The sequence below is a fragment of the Petaurus breviceps genome, unplaced genomic scaffold (assembly GCF_028583685.1).
Source record: "Petaurus breviceps papuanus isolate PSGF00001 unplaced genomic scaffold, PetGlider_PUasm1.0 186, whole genome shotgun sequence".
Classification (NCBI taxonomy): Eukaryota; Metazoa; Chordata; class Mammalia; order Diprotodontia; family Petauridae; genus Petaurus; species Petaurus breviceps.
Window position 1 is genome coordinate 32,170,360 of NW_027185798.1, and position 25,653 is coordinate 32,196,012.

Genomic DNA, 25,653 nt, shown 5'->3' on the forward strand with positions numbered 1-25,653 from the left:
CTCTGTTGGCTAAATTGTCAGTAACAGCGCTCATCTGCAAGATGAGGACAGCAATCCTGGTGCCACCTACCTCACTGCAATGGTGTAAGGAATGCTTTGCAAAGCACGATGCAAATGTGAGTTATTACAGACGGTGGCACTGCCCAGACTCAAGCCCTTTGGCCAGATTAGACCTAATTAAGGCGGATTCGGCGAATCCTTGGCATTCGCTTATTCCTGCATCCAGCCAAGAATAGTCTCTGGGCATCCTAATCTGTGATCCTTGGATACCACGAGGGAAATCAAAGAAGGGCCTGGTCCTGACGCTGGAGCGCCCACATGAAAATACACAAAGCAGCCCCTCATTATCATCATCCTCCTCTTCGCTGGCCTCCACGCCACTCTCCCGAGTGCCACATTGTGCCCGCCTTGGCTGGCAGTTCAATCTGACCTCCCGATCCTTTTCTGCTTTTCCCGAGCGCACATGGCACCTGGAAATGAAAGTGCTCATTAGAGCTCGGCCAAGCTTCCTCACTCTAGATAATGCCCCGAGGATTTTTCCTGGCCTGCCCTCACTACCTAGCCGACCAAGGCAACTAAGAGCCCAGCAACAGCAGCCCCGCCTCCGAAACCGCCTCCACAGGCTTCCTATTGGTCACTGTCCCTAATTCTTTTACTCTGTTGGCTTTCCAAACTACCCATCATCAACGGAGAGTCCACCTTCGCCCAGCGGCTATTGGTGTGTCTTGACGTCATCTCCGGTGCCCGAACCTCATTGGTTCCTACGAGCAGAGGCCTTCAAACGTCACGGGAGCGGGACGCCATTTTGACTGAGCTACCCCAGTGACAGGAGCCGGGCAGGCAGACGCAGCTTCTCCCCGCTTCCCCTCCCCCTTCCCTATTCCTTTCGCCGCCCCGCGCGCCCCGTATTCCCGTCGCCCCGGCCCTGCCATGTCCCAGAAACAGGAGGCTGAAAACCCGTCGGAGGAGACTGGAGAGGAGAAGCAGGTGAAATGGAGGGGGGTGGGGGGCGAGACGGGGCGACTGTGTTGGGGCGAGAGACGGCCTTCCCCCGGCGTCTATTGGCGGGTAGGGTCCCGAGCTTCGCCCCGGTTGGCCACTTCCCTTGTCGTGTACGGTGAGCCCCACCACCGCCGGTCCTTTGAGCTCGGGTTAGCTCGGCTGCCTGTCGGTCAGGACCGTGCTGCGACCTGATTGGTCGGCCAGTCTGTCGCTCAGTTGGGACGACCCATATTGTGATTGGCCAGACTTGGGCGCCGGGCGGGTGCTGGGAGAGGCTGAGTGAATGAAGTGGGCTCGAGGTCTGGTGTGTTACGGGGGCGGCGTGGTGTCGGGACACGGGACCGGCGTGTCGGGTCTGGGGATCCCAAGCTCTTTGGCTCCTTGTCCTTGTCCTCCGCCCACTACCCGGCAAACGCTTGGTAAACAGTCGGCGGGGCTGGTGGGGGCGGCGATCATCGTCATGTCTATTTAAGGTGGAGGCTTTCACAAGTGTGAGATTCGTGTTTGTGGAGGCCTGAGACAATCTGTTCTCCTCCTCCAGCAAGACGGCGCAGGATGGAAGGGGGACGAGACCTGGGGGAGAGGGCTGGGGGGAGGTGGGAGGCAGGCAGGAGCCCCCCCCCCCCCAGTCAGCGCGGCGGGGTGCGGGCTGGGCAACCTTGGATGGAAGCCCTCCAGCCAAATGGGGCATGACAAACGTGGCAGGGAAGTGTCTCCCAGACGGATCATTCATTAGCTATTGATCAAGTCCCCCGATATGGGCCAGGCCCTGAGACTATGGAGACCGAGATGACACAGGCTGTGTGTGCTCCAGGACGCATGGAGACGTGCCCTTAGACGTGCCCTCCGACAAGAGGGAGAGCAAGAATTGCCAAGGCAGCGCTGTGGGAGACGGAAGTTATCACCTGGCAGAGGAGGCTTCAGGCTTTATTGAGGAAGTGACAATGAGATAGGCCTTGAAAGAAAGAAAAGACTTCAGAGGACCTTCCCTTCCGTCCCCCACTCCCCAGCACTAACCCACACCAGGACCCCCTAAAGGTGCAGGGTTGAATATAGCACCTCAGTAACTGCACAGCTTGCCCCATTCTGTCTTTCACATAAGTCTGCAAATTTTCATCCTTTGTTAGGAGCGTCCTAGTTTAGTGAAACATTGTGGGTAAATTTTAATGAGAAAGTCTGACCTGTTTTAGCTCACCTGGACCATCACCTAGTTTATGGCTTCATCACCTCTCACTTGAATTAACACAGTAGCCCCCTAATTGATTTCCTTGCTTCCTCTCTCATTTATCTTCCATATAGTTACCAGTATAATCCTTTTAAAGCACAAATCTGACTGGATCATTGTCAAAAATCTAGTAACTCCTATTTCCCTTGGGATAAAATACAAATTCTGGTGGCATTTAAAGATCTACATAGTCTGGTTCCAGCTGTCATATAATATTCTTCTCTCCCACCCCCACCCCCCAGTCTAGTTAAATTAGAGTAAAGTTATTCCCCTCAACTCATTACATCTCTCAGTACATTTGTATAAGCTACCCAAATTCCTGCCTGAACCTCCTTGATTTCTGCTGCTTCCAAGGCTGAACTCAAGTGCCTTTGACTATTTCTGCTCTCCTCCTCCTTCCCCCCAAATAAAATGTAAACTCGTTAAGATTAGAATGTTGCTCATTTTTATCCCTGTATCCCCAGCACCTGGTACAGTGGTTGTAGGGCTCTTATTAAACTGAATCAACATACAATTCAACTATCATTAATTAATGAAGTGGATACTATGTACCCAGCACCATGGGAGGCCCTGTCCTACAAAGGCAAGAATGAAATAGTTCTGCCCAGAAGGAGCTCCCATTCTAATGGGGGGGGGGCACAACATGTACACAGAGGAATACATATAAAACATATACACAGTAGAAAGCGAGGATTTTCAGAACAGTCACCCCCAGGGGCGTTGAGGAAAGCCCTTAATGGAGCCTTAAAGGATGCTAGGGGTTCTAAGAGATGTGAGGTGTGAGGAGAGAGAGCCTCCCAGGCAGGGAAACAGGAGGTAGAATGTGTAGGAGGCATGGCAAATTGGTGGACCCGTTTGACTGAAAGATAGAACTCCTTGGGGAAATGTGTAATTGGCCTGAAAAGATAGGTTAGCAACTGGATTAATTCTAAATGCCAAACGACTTTGCATTTTATTCCATAGGCATTAGGGAGCCACTGAAGCTTCAAGAGGGAGGAGTGACATGTTCAGACATTTGCTTCGGGTGTGTAAATTAGGCAGTTATGTGGAGGATTGATTGGAAATAAGAGAGACAGATGAAGAGAGACCAATTAGGATGCTGTGGCAATAGCACAGGTGAGAAATGATGAGGGCATGAATTAGGATGGTGTTGATGAGTGGGTATAGACAAAAACTTGGTAGTATTCCCATTGGCTCAGCATGTCTATGATGGTGGTTGTGTGAGTAAAGAAAAGGGGACAGACAGGAAAGGTGTTAGGGAAGTAAAATGGATTAGACTTGGCAGCTGATGGGATGTAGAGAGTGAGAATGCAAGGATGACACCAAGATTTTGACTGGTTTCAGAGCTGTAAGAGACCTTAAGGTCATATAACCTAACCTTTCATTTTACAGTTTAAGAAACAAGACACCCAGAGGTTATGTGACTTGTCCAAGGTTACATGGCTATTAAGGTGCAGAGCTAGTATGGTGGTGTCCCGGACAGAAGCAGAAAAGTCAATCAACCAGGAAGCATTTATTAAACGCTTACCATTGTGCCAGACCTTGTGCTAAAGGCTGGGGATGAAAAGAAAGACGAAAAAATAGCCCCTGCCCTCAAGTTGCTTACAGTCTAACTGGATATAATTAAAATGAAGAGTGGCTAAAGCTGATAGGTTCAGTTTTGGTCATAAATTCCTAGATGAGGCTGTAGAGAGGTTAAGTGCCTTGCCCCTAGAAATGAATTGAATTTTGTGGTGAGGCTTTTATTGTCCCAGTACTGTTAAGACTTCTGACAGAGAGAACTCTGTGGAATCTGCCATGCCATTTATCTTTCTTATCCCTTCCTTTGCTAGCTTAGGCACCCACAGTTTGTCCTTGGCTTTTGAGCTTCCATGCTGGGAATGAGCCCTGTAGCCCCTTCTTTTATTTAGCATGAGGATTATTCCATAGTAAGAAGTGCCATCTTTGGATATCGACCCCTGCCTAGGGCTTATAAACCAATGGAGTGGTCTGCGGGTGTGGTGTGAAATGCAGCTCTTCTTACCCTCAGTAGGAGTCTTGACTTTCCTGGATTTGAGCAACAGTCTGTGAGAAGCATTGTGGATCTCTTTAAACAGGAGTAGGGAAGTAGGCACTTATGTTGGAAGTTAACTACAGCTGCTACTTGTCATTTGACAAAATGGTTCCTATTTATTTCCCCAGGACACACAGGAGAAGGAAGGTATTCTCCCTGAGAGAGCTGAGGAGGCAAAGCTAAAGGCCAAATACCCAAGCCTGGGACAAAAGCCTGGGGGCTCAGACTTCCTCATGAAGAGACTCCAGAAGGGGGTATGAGGCACCACCTATTCTCCATTTCTGTTATGTGTTTGTCATTTGGGCCCTGTAAGCTGGGAGGCAGCCTAGGGGGGAGGAAGGTGAAGAGGAAGAGGGTTGTAGATGTCCTACTGTCCCTTTTTCTGGAATCAGCAGCACCATAAACTGTTGTTTATCTTCTACCTGGAATAATCAGGGCTGGCATCCCTAGGTGTGTCAGAAGTTTAAAAAAAAGCACAATAGGATACTGTTAGCTTTGTTATGATAGAAATTCACATTAACCCTCCCAGGGGAAAAAAAGACAAAAAGGAGAGGTCCAAGAAGGCTTCATTTAGGTGGAGGAAGATGGGAGAGAATAGGAGTCTGACTTCCCTAAAAATGGTTTCTGTTGCCATTGTATTGTTATGGGTATTTGCCCACTTGAGAGTTGAAGCATAATGGCTATGCTGTATCTTAGTGGTATTTATTAAATCTTGGGGTGCCTCACTGAGGGGAACACCAAACTATCCCTACCATAGAAATCCCCCTTCATGCAGTGAATAATAAGACTCCTTCAGCCCTTTGGAGGTAGCTCCAGCCTTTGTTTAATACTACTTGCAGAGGCTCATTTATCTTATCCAGAATGATTTTCCTGTGAAGAAGGAGAGGTTCTATCTTTTTTTTTTTTAAAGCAATTGGGGTTAAGTAACTTGCTCAAAGTTACACGGCCAGGTGTTTCTGGGTGGGTGCTAAGTGTCTGAGCCCGGATTTGATCCAGGTCATCCCGACACTGGGGCCGGTGCTCTTATTCCCTGTGCTACCTGTTCACCCCAAGAGGTTCTATCTTTATAGCCGCCTATTGGGATTTTTTGGCTTCTGAGGTACTTAAACAGCTCAAAGATGCTTCCTCTTATAAGTAGAATGGGAAGCTTAGTTCGTGAGTATTAGTCATATTTGGTGATAAGAGGATGACTTTTGACTAACTTTGCTGAGTACGATGCAAGCAAGGCATTTTTTAGTAGTGGAAAAGTGTGAAGGAAAGAGGAGAGAGATCAGATTTTCCTCAAAGACTAGCTCAGCTTCTCACTCCCTGGCCTAGGGAATTCATTTCAGCTTTGAACCTGTTCTTCAAGCCCTGAGTTTATCTCCAGCTGACTGATAAGATGACCAGAGACTGACTAGTAGGCTAGTCAAGCTCCTTCCCTCCCTCCCTCATTCATTCATCACTATTGAGTATACTCTCTTTTGAATGCTATGGTATAGAATAAAAAGGAAGAAGGAAGTATGGTTCCTGACCTGGGAATTGACTGTAAGGTGGAGAAATTAGATATAATTACAGGAAACAAATTTAGATAAAGAATCATAAGCAACATGAACAAATATGTAAGCAAGTGGTGAGAGGACAGGTGATCACAACTTAGGATGGCAATTTCTTAGTAAATATGAGTTTTGAACAGGGTTTGGAAGGAAGGTCAAAATGCATATTTCTACCATTTTGAACCAGCACAGAAGTCCTAGGTGCCACTTTTGCCTAAATTTTCCCTTCTTGTCTTCCAGCAAAAGTACTTTGACTCAGGAGACTACAACATGGCCAAAGCCAAGATGAAGAACAAACAGCTGCCAAGTGCAGGACCAGATAAGAACTCGGTGACAGGCGACCACATCCCCACGCCGCAGGACCTGCCCCAGAGAAAGTCCTCTCTCGTCACCAGCAAGCTTGCGGGGTAACCTGCGCCCCTCCCCTCCCCCTCCTCCACCATCGGACTTCTCTGTATCATGGGCTGGGCTGGGCTGAGCAATTAGGCATTCAGATCTTCACAATAATCTAACCAAAAGGGAGCAAGCAATTGGAGAGATGACTTTGGACCTGGTGTTGGTAGCTGGAGGCTGCTGAGGAAGGGGGCAGGTGGGTTGAAGAGAGGCTCTCATCTCAGTTCATGACCTTTTGTTAACAAGGAAGATTTTCAGGGTATCACCTGCAGCCTTGGAAATCCTCCTTAGTAAGAGGTATTGGCATTAGATGATTGTATAATTTACTAGCTCTTGTAAGTTGGGTGGGGCAAGCAGTCTCCTCTTCTTTGAGAAGGGGTGATCCTGGATTTGTTCAGAGATGAGAAGGATGAGTCAGAGATTTCTTTGTGATAGGTATGGCATCCCTGGTGGACGTGATCTGTGGTGAAGGGATGGAAATAAGGTGGATGGGATGCACCCTTTGAGCTGGTAACCATTCTTTTACTGAGGCAGGTTAGGACAATTCTTGAGAGAGGGAGGAAATTCCTTTACTTGTGCAAAACCTTCAGAGCCTGCCTGCCCATTCCTCCATCAGATATTATCAGTTAAGACTGGCCTTTGCTCTGTCTTCGTGTGACAGTATGCTGGTGTGGCTTAGAGTGCCCACTTTCACTTGTAACCCATTGCTTGAGTTCTGTTACCATTTTGGTCAACAAGTAGTAGTGTGACCTTGAACAAGTTCTTTACCTTCTTTAGATTCATCTCCTTTTCCTTTTAACGGCAGGAGTTGGACTAGCCAGTTTCTTCTAGCTCTCTTGAGTTTCTGTGTGAAAAGCTTTTTGCTGTTAATCATGTGATTTTAAAGTGATAGACTGCAGTTCAGCAGTTGCTTGATGTGGGTTTCAGTCAGGGCAGAGCTATAGGTTGATTCCACTAAGGATTGAATATAGAGATTAGAAAGTGAATTCTTGGGGTGTCAGGACCAGGGGAAAGATGATTGAGAAGCTAGTTATGGATTTTTGTCTCTGACTCATCCTCTTTCCTAGCCTACATTAGCTCCAGGCCTAAAAAGTAGCTGAGGGTATGGTTCTTGGGCAAGTGGGAGCCTGCTCATCATAAATACATGAAGTCCCTCGCTTTGCATGTATTGTTTAGGGAGCTGGGATAGGAAAGGAATGGAAGGACCTACTCTTCAAAGGCAAGGCGTGGCAGCAGGGCTGCAGATGTGGAGCAGCCAGTCTTACCTTAGAGCAGGCTGGGAAAAGTGGGTAGTCAAGGGGAGTACTAGAAAACTATTTCCTTAGGGGTCAGGACTCCCAACTGCTAAAGCACAGAAGGCTGGCGCGGCTTGGAGCTCATCTATGGAAGGGGGTACAGGTGGTCAAGGAGGAATAACTCGTGCCTTGGCCTGAATAGAGTTGTCTGAGCAGGTTATGCCCTCATTGCTGTTACTTATTGTAGAGGGTCAGGGTGAATGTTGTTCCCTACTTGCCTTTTTATTATATAAACCCTGATAATCCGTTCACTCAATTTATGTGAATGACTAACTGATCAACTTGATAATGTGTGTATATAAATCCTGTGTGTATATACACTTCCCTTCTGCTTAGCCAGTCAGATTTCTTGCTGCCACTCAAGTAGATGGGGTATGGGAGGATCAGGGCCACAGCCTTCTTGACCCACGATTTCACTGGCTCTCACTTGTAGATGTATGTAATGATTTTTGTGTTTTTTGCTCCATTTCCTCATGCTCTCTTCCTAGGTCTAAAGCCCCATGTGGAAGGGGAGAATTGCTAAGCACCTTGTATAGTTGCCTCACCTGTCCCAACCACTTTGTACATAAATATGTCGCATATTATTATATATATAAATATATATATAATTTTTGTATGTCCTTTTCATCTCCAATCTTCTTGAGTTCTCTGTTCATTTCTCTCCGTTCCAAGTTACTCTTTCCATTGCCCAGTGTGAGGCCTCAGGACTGATGATCATATGGAATACATAGAAGAGATAGGAAAATTAGGCCTCCATGTCCATTTCCCAGAACTGTAAAAAGAGGGAACCAAATAATTTTCTGAGCTGCCTGCCTGTTTTCACAATATGGAGTTGCGTAACTTTGTTAACAAGGAAAAGTATTTTTCAAAATAAGTTCAAACATTCTTGCTCAGACATTAGATTTTGGTTGTGTTCTCTCCAGAATGCATTTTTGTGTAAGGTCTGAACAAAGGAACTGTCAGCTCACATCATCTACTCAGGTGTCCCCACTCCATCAGTCCTGCTTCCTCACTCAGCTTGACCATTCTGAATGGTTTTAGTCCTACCTCTGAACCAAGAAATTACCTCTCAGATCTGAAACCCCAGATAACTTTTGTTCTTTGTCTAAAGGATGATTTTGTTTCTTTGTTTGAGCATCCCCAGGTGCTGCAGAGGGGCAAGGAGAATGCTACTGTGGGAGAAATAAGATTGGGGATTTCTCTGCTCCCCACTTCCTTTTCCCTTTGCTGCTCTGGGATCAATAAAAGAATTTCCCTGTATGGATGGGAATGGGGAGAAAGCCAAGTGGTTTAACAGTTGTTGAGTATGGAGCAGAACTGTGGGGGTGGGGAGAGGCATGGGGCTGGATACTTTTTCCCCTGTTACTTGACTGTTTTTATTTTTTTCTTCTGTGTTCGTCCGCAGTGGCCAAGTTGAATGATGCTTCCCGGGGCTCCCGACAGATCCTGAGACGCTGCCCCCCTGGGTCCCGTGCTGGCTCCTGCCCCTCCTTGCCTTAGTGGCTAGGGGGTCAGGAGGTGGCCTGGGTGCGGGCCGGAGAGGCAGAAGCCCCTGCCCGACGGTGTCCCAGCGCATGGAGCCCCTCGGGTTGAGCACCAAGACCTTGAATCTTTTTTTGTGTTTTATTTTTCCAAACATCTGCTGGGAAAAATCTCTATGAAATCCTGGTGTGGGGTTGAGAGGGTGGGGTGGGGGGGTTATGGGGTAATATGAATTGGGGCTTGGAGCAAAAAAAAAAAATTGCTGACTACCCTCTTTCTGTAGCCCTTGGTTGGTGATGGCTGGGTGTGGGGGTTGCTATAGGGAAAGATGGACTGAAGATGGAAGGATCAGTCCAGTTGGACAGAAAAATGCCTTGTGTGCTGGGATTGGTGCTGGGTGATTTAGTGTCAGGTAAATGGGACTGTCCATCCAGATCTGACTGCTGCAAATACAACTCCCTTGTCTCTCTGTAAAGCAGGCTGGGACATTGAACTCTAATATACCTATTTCTGAGGATTGCTGGCCCTTTAAAGTAGAGCTACTGTGGGAATTGGGGCTGTGAATTTGGGGGGAGGCATAAATGTGTGGGAGTCCCAAAGAGCCTAGGGAACTTTTTCAGTATTTGAAATAAAAAAAAAAAACACCCACAAAAAACCCCCAGAAGTCCTCTGAAGCTGCTGGTGTGTTTTATTGAGGGGGGAGAAAGTAAGACTATAGAGACCATCAAAGGGAAAGTGGGTCTAGCATCTTGGATGGGCATGGAACAGGAAAACCTAAGTAAGGTCTGGGTGGGTTCCTAGCTTCTGGTGCTGAGGGGTGGGGTAGGGAATGGAATAGTCACCTAGCTGAATAGGCTATGACTTTTTCTAGCCTGCAGGTGGTTCTCTCTGGTTTTTATGGCAGGTATGGGAGGGCCAAAATCAATCATCTGGCCATTGTGGGTAGTGTCTTACACAATCATGGATTCAGGGTTCTAAGTATTTTCAGGACCCCATTTCAAAGTTCTAATAGGTTGAACATAGAGGAAAAAGAAACCCCACCCACCTCCTTTCCCCTTGAGTTTTTCTAGTTCTTACTCCAACTCTCATTGTGAGAGCTGTGCTTTCTGCTTGGACCTTTAAAGCTGTCCCAAGCCCTACCTGGCAGGCTACCACTTAAGAGCCCAGAACCTGTCTAGTGATGTCAAACTCTTCAAAGTACACACCCCACCCCCAGCTGATTTGCTAGTATGGGGGGGGGAGGGGGGTGATAGTTATGTTTTGTAAGGTATGATTAAAGCACTTAGGAAACGTATGATTAAAATTGAAGTGAGGGTTCAGGGGATAGATGCATTCCTAAAAAATAACGTTTCCTGCATGGGAGAAGGTGAACTGCTAGGCAGAAAGAAGGTTGTTCTTTGGAGTCAGCTAGGTCTTCACCCAGCAAAATAATTTCCAGACAAATGAATTCTATTCTAGGAGCCTGGCCTTTGCATCTGCACAGAAAGTGAATGCTCAGGCATCTCCCATCTGGTTCAAGTCATTTAATACCAACTGGGTAACTAATATGTGCTATGAACTGTTGGTAATAACAAGATGAGTAATTCACAGCCTCTGCCTTTAAAGCAGTTAAGGAGTCAGGGTGGAGAGTAGGTAGGAGAAGAAATCAAACACTCAGCCATACTATAAGGTAGAATGTAATTAGGTAAGCTAGGATCTAAATGCCACAAAATGCTCTAGGCTATAGGAGAGGACATATTTTGTTGGATAGAGTGGAAGTTTTCATAAAATAGCCTTTGAGAAGCCTTCAAAAACACTAGTCACCTGTGTGTCTATCCACTGATAGAAACTAGGGGAGAGTTAGTGCTTAGGGAAGACAGCATCCCTGCCTTCATGGGGCTTCAGATCTAGTCAGGGACATAACCTATGCAAGTTAAATACACTGAAGAAATGTGAAGATGGGGTGGAGGAGACGATCGGGGGTCTGAGAAAGATGGCATTAGTGACGATGGCCTTGGAAGGATGCTGAAACAGCCTAGAGATAAAGTGAGAACATATTTAACATCAAAGGAGCCCAGTTTAGAGTGGGTATTGGGGATTGTGAGCCCCAGCTGAAAAAGGTAAGTGCCAAATTTATGTCAACAAGAGGAATTTGAACTTGGAGGCAGTGAAGTCACTGAAAGTATATTAAGTAGCATGCTGAGTAGATTGAGACAAAGAAAATGAGTATGGCAGCACTATGAGGTGTGCATTGGAGGGCGGATATTACATTGATTCATGTGGGTAATGTTGGAGTCCTGTTAATAGGGTGGTCACAGTGTGAATGGGGGAAGTGAATGTGAAACTGCAACATAGTTATGGGTTAGACAAGAAGGAAGAAGCAAAGAGAACATGCTGCTTTGGAACCTGGAACACAGATAATTCAAAACAGAACAAGTTTTGAGGGAAAGATTGGTTTATACATGTTGAGTTATAGGTGTTGGTGAGACATCCAGGAGATGGCCTGTAGCTAGTATTTATAGTATTTTCAGGTTTTACATTGTCAGAAGTGGGATTTTGCTGAGTTTTTCCGGAGGGTGTGCACAAAGGATTGTTATGCCAAGCTCAGGGCACAGCTTGCTTGCTGGACCTTAGCTCTGGAAAATGGTGTCTCCTAATAGTAAAAAAAATAAGAGGTGGCCTTGGCACAAGGATCCTGACATTTGGCTGAAGGGAAGGGCCTTAAAAGAATCTCCTTTTCTGTTCAATAAAGGAGAGGCAGGTGTAAGCCAAGATACCATGAAAGGCCAGTTGACAACATAGGAGGAAACTGAAGCAAACAGGTTAAGAGACTTGTCCAGGGTCATCATTTGAGGTCAGATTTGAACTCAGATCTTGTTTCGGGTCCAGCTCTTCACTACACCACCCAGGTATAACTATAGACAGTTGGAGGTGCTCTTCTGGAGCTTAGAAAAGAAGGGCTGGAAATTTAAATTTGTCTTTTACACAGGAGAAAATGAGATTGCCAAAGAGAAAAATGGGAAAGGCTTAAGTGCAGAACCTTAAGGAGCTCTTACCTTAAAGAGTTTTTAGAGTGGGAAGAACCAAGAAAATGTGTGTAAAATCCAAGGAAAGGTAGTGTGGGAAAGGGAAGAAGTGATTGGTTGAAGATAAGGGCTGTAGATCTAGCAATTAAGTTACTGGTATCCTTTAAAAGAAGCAATGGGGCTGGAGGCTAGAGTACAGGAAGTTGAGGGGTGTGTTTTAAAGGAACTAGAAGTCTTGAATGTTGTGTTTGGAAACAAAGATGGGATAAGGAAGGGATCATTCCAGGTGGTGCTGACACCAGTGGTGCAGTGGAAAAAATGGTGGACCTAGAATCAAGAAGGCCTGAGTTCAAATATAGCCATAGCTGTGTGACCCTGGGCAAGTCACTTGACCTCTTCCTTAATTTCTTTACCTGTAGAATGGGGATGATAATAGACCCTACCTCCAAGAGTTGCTATAAGGCTCAAATGAGATATTTGTTAAACACTTTGAAACCTTAAAATATTATACAGATGCTAGCTGTTCTTATCCTCAAAACAACCTCATAAGGTAGCATGCATGAATATGTCCTGTCCATGACAGACTTGGTCAGCAAAGCTGTGGAGGTGAGAAATGGCAAGATGTGTTTGAAAAGTGTCAGGTTGGCTCCAGTGGCAAGATGTGTTTGAAAAGTGTCAGGTTGGCTCCAGTGTAGGGTATTCAAGGAGAATAGTAGGTGTCATAGGTGGAAAGACTTACTGAGGACACAGTTATGAATGGATACCCTTAATGCCAGGCTGAGAAGTTACAATGCCATCTACCCTAGGAGAAGTCAATAGGAAATCCTATAGTACATACTGTGGGAGGTCTATAAAAGAAACTCAGTCCCTGCCTTTGAGCCCAAAAACCAGATGGGAAAAGACAATAAAGTAAGAACCTAAAGGATATTTAGCAAAGCAATGTTAGCATGCAAATTAACAGACTCCTAAACTTTTTATGAACTGACAATACATTGCCGTATAAAGGGGAGTCAAGGGAAATTCATTACCATTCCCCAAGCCCTGTTCCAGTCTGAACCAATTCCGTAACTTTTTAGTCTTGTCAGGTGTGACTATTAGTGACACATTTTAAACTGTTTAGGGAATGATAACAGTAAAAGTGAAGGCAGGTGGCAGGGAAACACCTTCCAAACTTCTGGGCCTTATTCATTCAGGAAATCCTAAGCATCATGTACAAACATTGAAGAAATAGCAAAAGCTGAATTGATAGGATCTCTGATTCCAAGAAGCTCATGTGCTAGTAAAGGACCCAAGGCACTCATGACAAATAAAAAGTAAATGCCGAGGAGGGTTGCAAACTGCTATGCAACGTTTAAAGAAGGAAATTTCCAGCTGGGTTGAAACAAAGAAGACTGCATGGAAGGGGCAGCATTTGAGTAAATGGCAGGCAGGGTTTTAGCAAGTGGAGATGCAAGTGCCTAGGTAACTGAGCTAGGCCTAGGTGACTGAACAAATGCATGGATTTGGGAATCATAAACAAGTGAATGTGTAAAGCCACGAAAAGCCCATTTTTGTTGGGGGCATAATTGAAAAGAAATAGGTAAGATAAGTCTGCAAAGCCCGGTTGGAGACAGACTGTGGAGGACCTCTTATTCCAAGATAAAAAGTTTAGACTTCATTTGGTGGGCAAAAAAGGAGCCAACAAAAATTTTAAGCCCAGGAATGATTTGATTTGTGGATAAGATCTACATACACACATCTTGAAGTATAAGGGAAAGGAAACTGGGAAAGCTCAGCTTGAATGACTTCATTCTCCATTAAATAGTCAAGAGTATGGAGAGTGGGGAGGGGAGGTAGTTAGGGACCTCTGGAGATGAGGAAAGGTTCTAAAATGAGAAAGGCAACTGGGTGTCAGAGTCGAAGACTAAAGGAACTGAGGGCTCAGGGTGAGATACTATGAACTTACTCTTTTTGGTCCAGACCTGTAATTTTGTTAGTCTAGGGACTTACTAGTATGGAAGCTTTCTTCACTGATGCAATTGGCAACCCCTCTGTAAATGACAGTTGTCTGGGGCTGTTGAAAGATTAAATGATTTGCCCACTGTCACGTAGCTAAGTACCAGCCAGAAGCAAGACTCAAACCCAGGTCTTCCTGAATGAAAGGTTGGCCCTTCTTTATCTACTACACTACCCTGTCTCTACTCCATGAATATTTAATGGATGAAATTTATTTAGTTTTGACTCCTAGCAACAACTGGTATCTTGGATTCTGGAACAGAAAAACTGGAAGGGTGTGGGGGGTGCATAGGCTAGCTCTAAAATGACAGTCAAGGGAGTAAGGAATTCTTTATCCTGGGTCAAATAAAATCAATTGGGGAGGGGAACAGCCTTGGAAAATGAGAAAGTGAATCTGTTTTTAAATTATTAAGCATCTGATACGTGAAAAGCTCTTGTACCCAAGAGTACAAAGAAACATTCTCTACCTTCAAGGAGTGTACATCCTACCAGAGGCCAAAATTATGGTGAAAACAATTCGGTAAAAATAAAGGAATGGGAGAGTTCCCTGGAGATTAATAGATGAGGAGACATTATTTTTAAGTTTTTTATTGATATATTTTTTAAGCCGCTATAATTTCTCCCAGTATCCTTTCTCCTTCTTAGACAACCATCTCATATAAAAGAGTATTTTTAAAACAAAAAAGAGGAAGGAAAATCAGCATAGCAACAGTATATTGAAAGTCTGAAAATAATGCACACTAGACAATATTTATGGACTACCCCACCACTGCAGAGGAATGGGATGGATGACATTATGAAGAGGGCTATGGTGTCTTTGGGAAAGCCTGGGAGAATTTGCAGGTAAAGATGAGTTTGTTTAGAATGGAGCATGGTAAAGTGGTGAGAGCACCAGAGATGTGGGCAGCAGAGACCTAGGTTCAAAGGCCAACTTTGATACCAGCTGTGTGATCATAAGTAAGTCACTGTAAACCTCTCTTACCTTCAGGTGCTTCATCCGTAAACATAAGATCTGTGACTTCTGAGGAACTGCTGATATGGGGGAATCCCTCCACCATGAGAGGTATCAAGTTTGTGACTCAGTAGATAAATCCTAAGGATTTGGCATGAATTCTGAGAGGTGGCCACTTGGCTAGGATCATGCAGTAAGTGTTAAAACCATTTCCAGTTACAGTGTTCTTACCACTAATGTTACCTTTCTCATCTGTAAAGTGGAGAAAATAACCTGTAGTACTTAGCTCACAGGGTTGTAGAGGTTATCAAATGAGATAGTTTGTAAATCTTAAAAGTTTGCTGTTAAAGAATTTGCCTGATGTAGATAAAGACCTGCCCTTGGAGTCACGTTCTTCTTCAGGCAGGTACTGTGTGACCCTGGGCAAAGTCACTTAGCCTCTTATGGCCCCAGGTGATTTTCTAAGACAGTAAATTACAGATGAGTGAGTGGTTGGCATTTACAGAAGAACTTTACATACTGGAAGTTACTCAAACTGACAGGTCAAGAAAAAAAGGGAGAATATACCATATTACTGAAGAAGTCAGGGTGAGGTGGTAGCATTTTGTTGAGGGAAGAGTCAAGAGATCATCCAGTCCCAAAGTTCAAGTTAGAACACTTGCAGGATGGAACTTTGACTTCAGTATTTACTCCCACAAATCTAGTTCTGAGATGATTGTGGTAGGAAGGATCTTCTTGTCAGTTGTATTACACAAAGAACCAGACGAATGAATTCACATCAAAAAGATCTCTGCAATCCGAGTTTAATAACTACTTTTGACTTGGACAGTTTGAAGGTGATAGGGCAGTGAGGGGAATCGTTCTGGCAGGAAGCTTCAGAGAATTGGCCAAGGATTGGAGAAAGACCATCCCAGAATGGTGATCCTCCACTTTGGAGCCTGTGGCAGCATAAGAGCACTTAGAGCTCCAGACAGAAAGTGTGGGCTTGGCAGACTGAAATCTGAATCAGTGTCCTCTGAACCTTGTCATATTGAGAGCTAAAAGGATTGTTAGAGAAACCATCAACACTTAACTTTTTCTTTTTAGTCAGACTCTGTAAAAACTGAAGTCTAGTGACAAGAGTCCTTACATAACTCACATCTGGGTATGACACTATTGGATTTTGGTCTAATTTGTATACCATAGTATAAGTAGAAACTAGATGCTACTCCAAATGTGATTATGCAATAAAAATGCTATTTTTCTAGAAAAGTCAGGAGTGGATTGTATGCTTTTCTCAGTCATCCACAACTAAGGAATTATATAACAACCAAGTGTTTATTCAAAGCTTTTCCTATGCCAGGCATTGGGGAAAAGACATGAAACAGTGGCTGCTCTCAGGAACTTCCATTCTATCAAGGGAAATAACGTCTACTCGTATAAAAATGAAGAAAATAATACAAGGCATTTTGTGGAGGGGGAGCACTAGCCACCAGGGGAAATCAGGAGAGGCTTTACCTGGCTGTGGTGCTTGAGCTGAGCTTGGAAGGATGCTAAAGGTGGAGATGAGGAGACAGCTCATTCTAGGATGGGGGACAGTAAAGGCAGAGTCAAGATGAAAGGTGGAATGAATGTCATGCTGGAGAATCGGCAAGAACATCAGCCTGGCTCAACTGTAGGGCCCAGCCCACTGGGAGAACAATATGGAGCAGAGGTGTCAGACCTGAGGCCCTCCAGACTCCCCAATGAGGCCTGAGCCAGGTTACAATGCAATGGGGAAAATGTTAAGCAAAGAAATAAAAATGATAAAAGACAGATCATGTGAATTTGTGATTTTCTAAGTCAATGTGCAGCCTGCTGGCATCTGTTTCTGTTTGACTTTGACATCACTGATGGAGAGGAAACTTGCAAAGATAGGTTGTGAAGGGCTTTAAATGCCAAACAGGAGTTGGATTTGATCCTAAAGGCAACAGGGAACCACTGGATTAATTACACAGGAGACTGGCAGCTATGCAGAGGATGGATTGGAGAGGGGAAAGATCAATGAGGAAGCTATTAGGATGGTCCAGGTGAGAGCTGATGAGGCCTGACCTAGGATGGTGACTGTGTGAGTGGAAGGAAGGAAGCAAGCAAATGCATGAGATGTGGAGAACTAGACTTGGCAGCTGAATGGCTATGTGGGTGAGGAAGCATAAGGAGTCAAGAACAATGCCAAAATCTCAGCCTTCTGTGACTGGGAGGATGGTACCTTAAGAAAAATGGGCAAGTGAGGAGGAGTGGGGTTTAGGGGAAAGATGATGAGTCCTCTTCTGGATATGCTGAGTTTGAGATGCCTGTGAGACATCCAGTCTGATCTGTCAGTAGGTCATGCAGATTCCTATAGATAAACATCTTCTCCATCCTTGAAAACTTCTCACTAGATCCTATCTGCCCACCAGCTGTCATCCTGAATCTCCTCCTTTTCTTGGATGAATTTCTTGACAAAGTCCTCTACACTAAGTCCCTTGACTTCTCTCTTGCATGTAGCCCCTTCTCCCCACTCATACCACCACTAGCTTTTTCAAACACTCATCACTCACCTATTGCCCAGACTAATACAGTAGCTTTCTAATTGGTCTGTGTCTCAAGTCTGTCTCCACCATAATCCATCCTTCACTTAGCTGCCAGTGCTTTTCCTAAAGCATAGGTATGATCAAGTCACTCTCCTCCCCTAAGCAGTAAACTCCAGGGACTTACTATCTTCTAAATTCCTTTGCTTGGCATTCAAAGCAACATTTCCTCTTCCTACTTCTCTAATCTTTTTACATTCTACTCTGACTACTATGGAGCCACACTGGCCCACTTCCTTTTCTTCACACACAGCACCTCCATCTCCCTACTGTGCCTTTGCACCAGCTCTTCCTCCTTCCTGGTCTGGCTCCCAACCTCTGAGTCTTAGAATCCCTGACTTCCTGTAAGACCATTCAAGTGCCATCTCCTCCAGGATGCCTTTCTTGGTCCTCCAGCTGCTAGTGCCGTCCCCTCCAATTACTTTCTGTCAATTCTGTTTAATCTTGTATGTCCTGACTTATACATGTGGTCTCACCCAATAGAATGTAAGTTCCTTGAAAATGGGCATTTTTGCCTTTTCTTTGTAATCTCAATGCACAGTGCCTAGAGCGTATTAAGTGCTTAATAAACACTTGCTTGATTGAACACATGGGAATTGATGAAGTCACCAATAGAAAGAGTAGAGAGAAGAGGGCTTAGAGCCTGGGGGCATGCTTTCAGTTACTGTGGAGGATGCATAATATAATCCAGCAAAGGAGACAGCAACAGTTAAGACAGAAAGAAGAACTAAAGAAGAGAGAACAGTGTCATGAAAAGCCAGAACAGAAATTATCGAGGAAGTATTGGTTGACATTGTCAAATGAGAGATAGCAAGAATGAGGGCTGTGAAAAGGACACTGGATTTTTTTATCCCCTCTGCAATCTATCTGCCACATACCTCCCAAAGTGATATTACTAAAGGCCATTTACCTTGGATGGAGAGAGCCATTGAGTGATAAGTTCAGAAGCCAGATTTCTAGGGAATCAGAGCCCCAGAACAAGATCCCAACTCCTAGTATCCTTTATAGGCCCTGCCCTGTTCAGCAGCCCTAGACAAGATCCTACCTTCCAATTTCCACAACCTGCAGGGCTTACTCCAGTGCTGGATCAGACAACCAGACCCAGACAAAACCTAGTCACCTACTTCTGGGCCTTAGTGGCCTCCAGGGCCCTAGACACAAGATCTCTTTCACCTTCTGACCCTCAAGGCTTACTCCAACACAGGCCAAGCATCACCACCTCCTAGTCCCTATACTTCTCCTGCTCTGGTCTGCTGTGAAGCGATTCCACAACCTCATAGGGCATAACATCACCACGTCTCACATGGTTGCACTTTCAGGCAAAGGCCTTGGAAAATGTATATATATATATGTATATATATATATATAATATATATCCCTCTGTCATTGGCCTTCTCTCCAATTATTCATATTCTTCCTGGACTCCTCAGTGGTTAGCATACTCCCACCTTCTGCTTTCCCCATGTTTCCTGACCACTGGTATCGAAACTCCATTACCCATCTCCAGCTATCTACTCCCCTACTCCCATCCACTTCATCCCAAACCCTCCAATGTCCCACCCGAGATTTATTTGGCATTTCTACTGTGTCCTCTGGAATGCCTCCATATATGACAAACCTTTTTCATCACAAACCTCTTCCTTTCCCACTCCTTGCATCTTCTGGCACTCATTAAACCCATCCCCCCTCCTTATAAAACTGCTTCCCTCACCGCCTTTTCCAGTACAAGTTACCTTTTCATTCAAAGCCTGACTCACTGGTCATGTGGAGGTCAGAATACTCCTTGCTCCTGATTGCTACTTCCAGACTCTCTACTACCATCACTCAGCAAGCCCTATTCTTTTGAGGTTCATATTATCTAAATTTATCACCCAGCCCCACCCCCCAGGAGATACTCTTTTCCTCAGTGAATTCAATACCTGACTTACAGTCTTTCTGTCCATCCCAGCACCAACCCTAATATACTTTAATGACTTCAACTACCTTAACTTCTCAGTTTCTTAATCTGTTCAATTTATACAACTTCTTCTTCCACCTCAGCTAATCACAGAGGCATCCATATCATTGATCTTTCCACCACCCACAAGTATATCATGTTCATGAACTTTAAAATTAATTCATCTAATCATAATCCTATTTCATCCCACCTTTCCCTATGTCTTATGGCACTTGGTTCTCTGTTTTCACCATGACCTCCTTTAACCCCTCAGTAATTTCTTGAACCATCACCACTTCACTGGCTACACTGTTCTCTCCTCAAACTCAACCTCTTGATGAACCAATTCAACTCTACACTATCCTCTGTATTATCAGTGGTCACATCTTGCCTAAACCCAACCCTGGATTTCCCATCATCTGCTTCCTGCTTTCTAATTTGTGTACCACCGAACAGAACTGGAAGAAACCATAAAACCATGATGATTGGTTCCACAGCAAATTTATGTTTTCTGCTCTCATCTGGGCCCTAACTTCTACAAGGCAATTATTCTTCTCCTCTCCAATTGATTAGCTATTCTGCTCTTCATAGCAGTGGCTCTAAACCTCATTTCTTTGCAAGCCTCCCATGGTACCCCATACACCCTTTCTTTTGAGGTCCTTGCCTTAAACTTCACCAAAAACAATTGAAGTCAATCACAAAAAAATCTCCTTCTTCTTACATCACTCAGACATCTCACACCATTTACCCCACTCCAGTCCTGCATGAAGTGGCCCTTCTGCTTTACAAGGCCAGCTTCTCTAAATGTACTGTGATTTATCCCCCTTCATATTTCCCAGCAGATTGTTCCCATTCTCTCTTAATTTATCCTTAGTCTCTATCTACTAGTTCCTTCCTTGCTACCTACAAACACTCTCATATCTCCCTCATTCCTTTAAAAAAAATACCCTCCCTTGATCCTACCATAGTTGCTAGCTATTATCCTATATATCTTTTCTCCTCCGCTAAATTCCTTGAAAAACCCAATTCTAGTAGGTACGTACCTTCACTGCCTTTTCTCTCACTTTCTTCTAGGTTCTATGGTCCTCATTCAGCTGAAATTTCTCTGCCAAAGGTACCAGTGATCTCAATTGCCAAATCAAATGGCCATTTCTCAGTTCACATCTTTGACCTTTATTGATTTGTCATTTGACACTGTTAATCATCCTGTCCTCCTGGATATTCCCTTCTTCTCTATAGGACTTTCAGGACACTGCTTTCTCCTGATTCTCCTCCTACCTATCTAACTTCTTAATCTTCCCAAAGGCTCTGTGCTGGACCTTCTCTTTTCCTTCTTTACTCTCTCACTTGGTGATCTAATCAGCACTCATATTTATCATTTCTATGTATATGATTCCCAGATCTGTATAACCAGCCCTTCTCTCCCTCTCCCTCTCCCTCCCTCTCTCTCTCTGTCCCTCCTCCCCTCCTTCCCTCCCTCCCTCCCTCCAGTTTCCTATCACCCACTGCCTTTGGACAATTCAAATTGAATGGCTTATAGGCATCTCAGACTCAGCATGCTCAAAACAGAATCATTATCTTCCACCTCCCCCCAAAATCCTCCTATCTTCTGAACTTCTTTACTACCATCAAGGGCACTACCACCATCCTCCCAGTCACCCAGGCTTGCAACTTTGGTGTCATCTTAAACTCCTTTCTCATCCACATATCCAATCCTTTTCTAAATTTTGTCAAGTTTACCTCCACAGTACATCTTCATTTCATTCCCTTTCTCTCCATTCAAACAACCATCACCCTAGTTTAGATCCTCACCACCCTTCCCCTGGACTATTGCAATAATTCATCTCACTGCTGTATGTAACTCTATCTCCATTCCAGTCCACCCCACACCTGACTCAGCTGCCAAAGCAATTTTCTTAAAGTGTAAGTCCGGCCATGAGAACCCCTTGCCAGTCAGTAAACTCCCATGGTTCCCTGTTAAAGTTTTCTTTGGCATTTCAAACCCTTCACAATTAGTCTTCAGACCTTGATTCCTTTTATCACACTAAGGTGGGCCCACTCTGGTCTGATTGCTCTGTCTCAAACACAACACTCTATCTCCCAATTGTGCCTTTTCACAGGCTGCCCCTGGAATGTTCTCTGTCTTCATCTCCCACTCTTAGTTCCCCCCAGGGGAAGCCTTATAGAGGAGGCTTTCCTGGGCACAAGAAATGTGAGCTCCTTGAGGTCAGAACTGTTTTTATCCTTCTTTGTATCCCCAGGGATACTCTGTACCTGGCACATAGTCCTCAGTAAATGCTTTTTGATTGGTTGAAAAATGAGTGAAAAGAGAGGAAGGGGAGGTGACAGGTGTAGACATCTTTTCCTAGGAGACTGACTATAAAAGAGAGGCAAGACGTATGGTAATAACTTGGATGGTAGGGCCAAGTGTGGTTTGGATAGTTTATGAATAGAGAGACCTATCAATAAGTCAGTCATTTGTAGGGGGGTGGGGGGAGGTAAGACTATAGATAGGGAGAGACTGAAAATTAGAAAGAGGATATGAATGCCTGCACAGTCTGCCTGTAAGGATAGGATCAAGGGTACATGTACAGGGTTTAATCTGAACAAAGAGGGTGGTCATTTGTTCATCAAAGACTGAAGGCCTAAGCATTACAGAGGGATGACGAGAATTTGAGATGTAGAGTAGGAGAGAAAAGGGAGCTGAAGACAAATGGCCTCTACTTTTTTTTTCAATTTTAAATTGATTTGTTCATTTACTTTTAGTTTACAACATTCAGTTCCACAGTCCCTTGAGTTTCACATTTTCTCCCCCTTCCTCTCTCCCCACCTCCCCTATCATGGCAACATGCACTAGAATATAGGAAATACAAATATCTTCACATTAATCATTATTCAGGTTGTAAAGAAGGATTATGACTGATGGAATGATCAGTGGGAAAGAGGAAACAAAACAAAACAAGAAAAAGAAACACAGCAAGTAGTTTCTTTCAGTTTACATTCAAACATCTTTCTCTCTGGATGTGGATATCTCTTTCTTTTCTTTTTTTTTTTTTTTAAAGCAATCAGGGTTAAGTAAATTGCTCAAGGTTACATGGCCAGTTATTTCTGGGTGTGGTGCTGAGTATCTGAGCCCGGATTTGATCCAGGTCATCCCAACACTAGAGCCGGTGCTCTTACTCGCTGAGCCACCTGGCTGCCCCTCAGCAATTGGGGTTAAGTAAATTGCTCAAGGTTACACGGCCAGTTATTTCTGGGTGTGGTGCTGAGTATCTGAGCCCGGATTTGATCCAGGTCATCCCAACACTAGAGCCAGTGCTCTTACTTGCTGAGCCACCTGGCTGCCCCTCAGCAATTGGGGTTAAGTAAATTGCTCAAGGTTACATGGCCAGTTATTTCTGGGTGTGGTGCTGAGTATCTGAGCCCGGGCCGGGATTCAATCTCCAGGTCTTCTCAACACTGGAGCCAGTGCTCTTACTCGCTGTGCTACCTGGCCGCCCCGTGGATATCTCTTTCAATCATTAGTCTTTTGCAGTTGTGGCCTCTTACTTTCTTAGTAGACTAAGGCAGGTCTTCAGTTAAGAAGGGAGGAGTGGGAGACATTGGCACTGTAGCAAATTTGAAGATGACAGTCTTAGAACAACTGTTGTAGAAACTGCACTAGAGAATTAAGGAAGAATTTTAAAACTGCCTTGTTGCAGTGAAAGCCCAGCTGAGCTTAGATGACAATCTGTAGTGTCCCCTAGTCTGAAGGGTTGAATGGAAATAGGAGTGGAAGAGGGTGGTGGTACTATGGGGTTCGGTTTGGTGAGGCATGAGCAGATAGGACATGGGAGCGAGAGATTCAACAAGAGGACGGTGTAAAGTAGACCTGGTTAACCTCAGGGTCAAAGTTTAGAAGCGAAATTGAAGCCAGTACAACAGCAATGGCCTTGGAGGGAAGGTACTAGAAGGGGAAGGAGTAGAAGTCACTATAAGCACTGAGACTAGTCTTAGGAGGAGGGAGTCAAAGCATTTACTGACCATTCACTGATGAAAGCACCCTCTGGTGGCCACTCACCCAAAGTGCAGCCATAGTATATGGGGTGCTCTGTGAGGGCCAGTACCTCTGGTGGGAGGGCTTGCCAAGCCCTTTTCAAGGCTGCACACTCACCTTTGGTGTCCACTTGTCATCCAACTCTCTTGGGGTCCCAGTAGCTGTAGCATATGCAGCAGTCACACCCCAGTGAAACCATCTAGGCTGATGGGCCAAACCAGGCTGAGGGTAGCCAGTGGGCCTCAAACCAGTGAGTTAGGCAGATGTCTACCAAGCGTGTGAAGATAGCTCCTGGTGGAATGGGAGGATGAGAACAATTTTGTTGCAATGGCCACGAAGGCATCTTGGGCAGATGTAGAAGATGCCAGGGTTATCTGGTACATCCCAGGTCATTGCTAAATCATCTTAACTTTTGTCTTGCCACTGGATACTGATGACTCCCTAAGAGAGAGTGAGGCTAACCCCCATGTACAACTCTGCCCCACTTAAATTCATGCCAGCATCATGATGTCATTGATCTTCCTTTAAATGAAGGACAAAGTGACTAAAAGGAATATTAAATTTTCAAGGATTAACCTTGCAACTCCAAACCTGAATAGGGTATAAAACATCATACCTTGCCAGGGATGTTTCTAGAGGCAATATTTCTGTAATGATTCAAATTAAAACATTAGTACTATAACAGATAAATATATAAGGGAGATAGTTGGAGTCAGATGAGTCACTTCACCAACCCCCCCTCCCCCTCCCCAAATCAGACCATGTAGAGCAGCAATGCCAAACTTGAATAAAAAACAGCCACCCTACAGCCTGTATATTGACTAGCTTTACATGCTATGTATAATATATAATAAATATAGCTATAATGCTATATTTTATTGTATTTTTATTTATGTTGTTAAATATTCCTCAATTACATTTTAATCTGGTTTAGGCTGCACCCTGGGCCACATGTAACCCCTCTGGCTGAGTCTTTGACACCTCCAATGCAGACAACAGTCTCTTTTGTCTGTGTGCCCATGTTCAGTAATCATCAAGCCCTAGGAATGTACACTGTGCCTGACCATGACTCTGAGTCAGTCTAAGTCACTTCCTTTTCCAGTGACCCAGAGTACAAGAAATTTGCTGGGTTGTCCCAGGAAGTTCCCATCCCCCAAATTCTCCCTGCAAGAATCTGTTTTCATAGAAACCAGAAGCTTTAGCAGACAGTTAATCACTGTTGTAAGGATACCAAATAAATATTTAGACTAGAAATCTGAGTGGAATATTTGGTCTGAAGAGGTCTGGAGGGGAAAGATATACTCTGACTTCCCTTTCTGGTAATTGAGGCTAAGGGACTGAGCCACGGATATTACTGACCCCCTGACCCCCATAATAAGCAGAAAAGGGGAATACCACCTGGGATCAGTTTCTGATATCTTAAAGTGGCTAGGACATCTTGGGTAGCCTGAGACCCAAGCCATCTCTGTATCCTTGAGTCTTTATATTTTTGCCTTCAGTTGTAGTTGAAATCCTTGCCTCTCCTTCATTTCTTCTTCACTCTCCCAGTCCCTGAATGTGGCACCTGAGGCAAAAATGGGCAGCTAAATATTTAATCCCTCCCTTCTAAACACTAAGACTCCTCCTAATTTGGATGGGAATTTGCATAATCCAATTTAAAAATTGTTTCATGACCCAGCCCTTGTTATGACTCCTCTATAATAAGGAGGAAGAAAAAGTTGGTTTCTAAAGTGAATTGTCAGCCCTTCCTTCCCAGTCCACATTAGGACAGGTGCAGGAGAGGAAGATGTCATATACAGTGTCTGCCTCCTCATCTGCTAATAACCTCCTGACCACCTTCAATTCATTTTCCATTGCCCATATGTAAGGCTGCTATCTTTTCACAAACAGAAAACAGATGGTTGCTATGGATACCTCTCTTTTTGTTTTTTAACAAGACAAAATTAGCCTATTTTCAGTCTGACTGGTGCAGGTAAAGCTGCAGTCATTGCCAGAACATCTTTCTTACTCCTGCTAACCTCTAGAAGTCCTAGTTAGTTACTCATCTCTTTTCCCTGACTTCTTTAGGTTTGTACTTCTACTCCTTGGTCCTCCAGTGACATCTACTCTGCCCTCAATCTATTCCTAAAGTCCCACTCCTTGTCCAACTCTACCTC

At 44.6% G+C, this 25,653-nt stretch overlaps 2 protein-coding genes across 2 annotated transcripts in view; one reads left to right on the forward strand and one right to left on the reverse strand.

The window, feature by feature from the left end:
• BNIPL (BCL2 interacting protein like) overlaps positions 1 to 23,969 on the reverse strand; it is a 479,949-nt gene extending 455,980 nt beyond the window's left edge. The window contains exon 1 of the mRNA XM_069090074.1: positions 23,960 to 23,969. The gene's annotated coding sequence lies outside the window, so the exon portion shown is untranslated. The remainder of the gene's footprint in view (positions 1 to 23,959) is intronic.
• ENSA (endosulfine alpha) lies at positions 770 to 9,649 on the forward strand. Its single transcript, XM_069090078.1, has 4 exons — positions 770 to 987; positions 4,409 to 4,534; positions 6,056 to 6,222; positions 8,909 to 9,649. Exons 1-4 carry the CDS (start codon positions 931 to 933, stop codon positions 8,922 to 8,924), a joined length of 366 nt encoding a protein of 121 aa, XP_068946179.1. The 5' UTR covers positions 770 to 930; the 3' UTR covers positions 8,925 to 9,649.
• Positions 23,970 to 25,653: the final 1,684 nt, after the last annotated feature.